General features: G+C 35.3%; 1 protein-coding gene across 1 annotated transcript in view; it reads left to right on the plus strand.

Moving 5' to 3' along the window:
* Positions 1-2,968, plus strand: part of LOC111086314 (rho guanine nucleotide exchange factor scd1-like) — a 15,994-nt gene that overhangs the window by 2,572 nt on the left and 10,454 nt on the right. Inside the window, exons 3-5 of the mRNA XM_022388725.1 lie at positions 155-304; positions 735-845; positions 2,013-2,162. Coding sequence (XP_022244433.1) covers positions 155-304; positions 735-845; positions 2,013-2,162 — 411 coding nt within the window. The remainder of the gene's footprint in view (positions 1-154; positions 305-734; positions 846-2,012; positions 2,163-2,968) is intronic.

The raw sequence follows: 2,968 nt of genomic DNA on the forward strand, positions 1-2,968 counted from the left end.
TAAATTGAAAACATTGTTAGAAGAATGATGTACATATATTTGTTTGGAACTTACAGATTGACATTGGCATGGTGTTTAGCAACATTGTTACATGAAAGTAAATTGAAAACATTGTTAGAAGAATGATGTACATATATTTGTTTGGAACTTACAGATTGACATTGACATGGTGTTTAGCAACATTCAAGATGTTTATGCATCTAATCATCAGCTCTGGATCAACCACATCCTCCCTATGTTAAACTCCAGCAGAACTAACAAAGGACCATTGAACCCTGTTCTCATGAAAGATGGATTCTTAAAAGTTCGTGTCTGCTTTTGTCTACAATCCTTAGAGTATAGTATTTATGGATTCATTTTTTTTACAAATTCTAACTACGTGTATGTTAAAAAATATGTTGCTAAAAAGAATAGACCAACTAAATGATAGATCATTTGAATGTGGTTTATAAAAAAAAGTATATTCCGAACTCTAGCTGCAACAAGCACCTGGAGTGATGTTGAATTTTGAAGGAGTCAGTGCAATCCTACGCTAATACTCTTAAAAATTATTTAACCAATTAAACATTTTGTAATAGTATACATTTAATGAAATAAATTATAGTGAAGTTAACCTAAGGTTTAATTATTTCCTAGTATTTCTTTACTTTCAGCAAGCAGAACATTTAATATTGAAACAACGTGGCAAGTGTTTACCACGTGCTCTAACTTCGTCATGTCTATTTCTTGTATAGTGTGACCATCTTTTCCAACCCTATATCCAATACTGCACCGAACTCAACCTCCGTGTTGAATACGTGAAAGAAAGGCACAAAGAGAATGAGTTATACAAGGCCTACGTCGCTGTGAGTTTGTTAAATTACCATATTGATGTGTATCTTAAGGAGCTATAGAAAGTACTTTACGCCTAATAATTTGTGCGCTTTTTAACCTTTTTTTAGTCATGCATAGAATAAAAAATGTTTGATGCAGTTCATTTAAAATCCGCAACAGCCCGAAAATATTTTCTAAACTTGCCAAAAGAAGGCAGCAGAACAAAAGAAAAAAAACTTTTTATATAATTATAAAAGGTTTGAATAGCGATCAACCATATTTTATGAATGAAAGAATCACATAAATAAAAGGCGATAAAAAGTCCTCCTATTGAAGACAGGCCCACCTCTTCAAAGCGTTAGGGTTTTACAGTTTTTTTTAGGCGATTTAAAGCTATGTTTGTTTCTATGTGTTTTTACTATTACAAATCAAATACTTATTACAAAAACCCAAAGTATTATAGACTTTATTTTATTACGTAACACTTTCATGCCGGCGAGGCGTGATCGATCCACCAACATTTTGTGTGACGTAGTGTCGCACCAAACACTGAATCTGCAAAGAACGCTTCGCCATCATAAGGCATTACGTAACATAATAATTAATAAAGGAAAAGCAGCGTTTCGACAGAAGTTTTGTGGGTTGCATATGCCCAGCTGACTTACCGAGATCTGGTGTTATGCGATAGGTCTCGTCAGCAGTGGCGTTTAGCACGCAAAATATTCGGTCGAGATGATATCATGTTCTTGTTACTGGGAAACTCGTATAGAAGCCAGTAAAGAAAGACTTGGTAAACATTGTTTCAGTTTTATTGTCGCATAAAACACCGACCTAATATAGATTTTGTATATGGGTCTGACAAAGGGCAGTTGGTCGAAACGTTATCTTTCAAAATAAATCTTGTTTAACGATATATAACCTACTCGTTAATGTTTCTCTTTGTTTCGCCCATACAGGTTTATGTAGGTTTTTAAGTGTCATAGATAAGAATTGAACAGACGTCGTCGTCAATAGGTGGCGCTAAGATAGACATGAAACTGTACTTTTGAACTCCAGAGGGCATTGTAGTGAGTTAATTTAAAAAAAATAAAGTTTTGATAGTTAGAGAGTGGCATTTCAACCAAGTCGAGGGCATAAAAGAGTTATTCAATGATTTAACAACGTTTTCAGGCTATTTAAAGCGACCTTTGACCTTTCAGTGGTGCGAGACGAAAAAAGAATGCGATCGATTACAGTTGTCCGACCTCCTGATAAAGCCTATGCAGCGTCTGACCAAATATCCTCTTCTGCTGAATGCTATACTCAAGAAAACAGACAACAAGGAACAAGTCTGTGCCTTGGTTGAAATGGTAAGACTCTGTATGATGTCTATGGGTATGACATTAACTGCGTTAGTAGCGCCACCACTGAGGTGGAGAAAACATTGTGAAAACGGCCCGAAACATTATATTATTGTATAGTTTGTTTATAGCACGTATAACATATGATACCTTTCAAAACAATATACCTAAATTAATGTGTAGTTTTAAATTTAAAAACGCTTAAATTCGTTTTCAAAAGCACCCAAGAACAGAAAAAGTATATTCCAGTCGCCATATTTAAGTTACCGCTCGATTTCGTTAAGTAATAACTTTTATATTAGAAAGGTAAGCTTTTACTTCGCGTTTTTAGAAACTAAGATTATCACAAAATAAAGTTTGGAAACCTTGAGTTCTTTCTTTGTGAAGAAACCTTCAACGTGATGTGTGCGAGACTTTGAATCTTTTAGTTAGCGCCTCTGGTCAGTAAGTCCAAGTGTTCATGATTAAAGACCCGTTGCCGTAAAACACCCTCCGCACTTTGGGGCCGAGGTTTCGCTATATAATTGGCGGTCAAGTCCCACTATTCGATCAGAGTTGGCGGTCTGTTAACTAGCTCCCTTCTCTCTAGTCTATCAGTTCAAATTAGGCGCGAAATTCTGAAAGAAAGTATTTCACGATATAGTTGTACATTATTGTAAAATATAACATCAAACAATAAATAATTAATGGTCGAGTTTCGTTTACGGGAGGATTAAAGATGATCGCGGCTAAATTATTAACTTTTAAAGTCGATTGCCCCCCCCCCTACCGGCAGACTAAATTATTAATTTTTCAAGCGATTGTCCCCACACAGT

This window comes from Limulus polyphemus, unplaced genomic scaffold (genome assembly GCF_000517525.1).
Source record: "Limulus polyphemus unplaced genomic scaffold, Limulus_polyphemus-2.1.2 Scaffold1014, whole genome shotgun sequence".
Classification (NCBI taxonomy): Eukaryota; Metazoa; Arthropoda; class Merostomata; order Xiphosura; family Limulidae; genus Limulus; species Limulus polyphemus.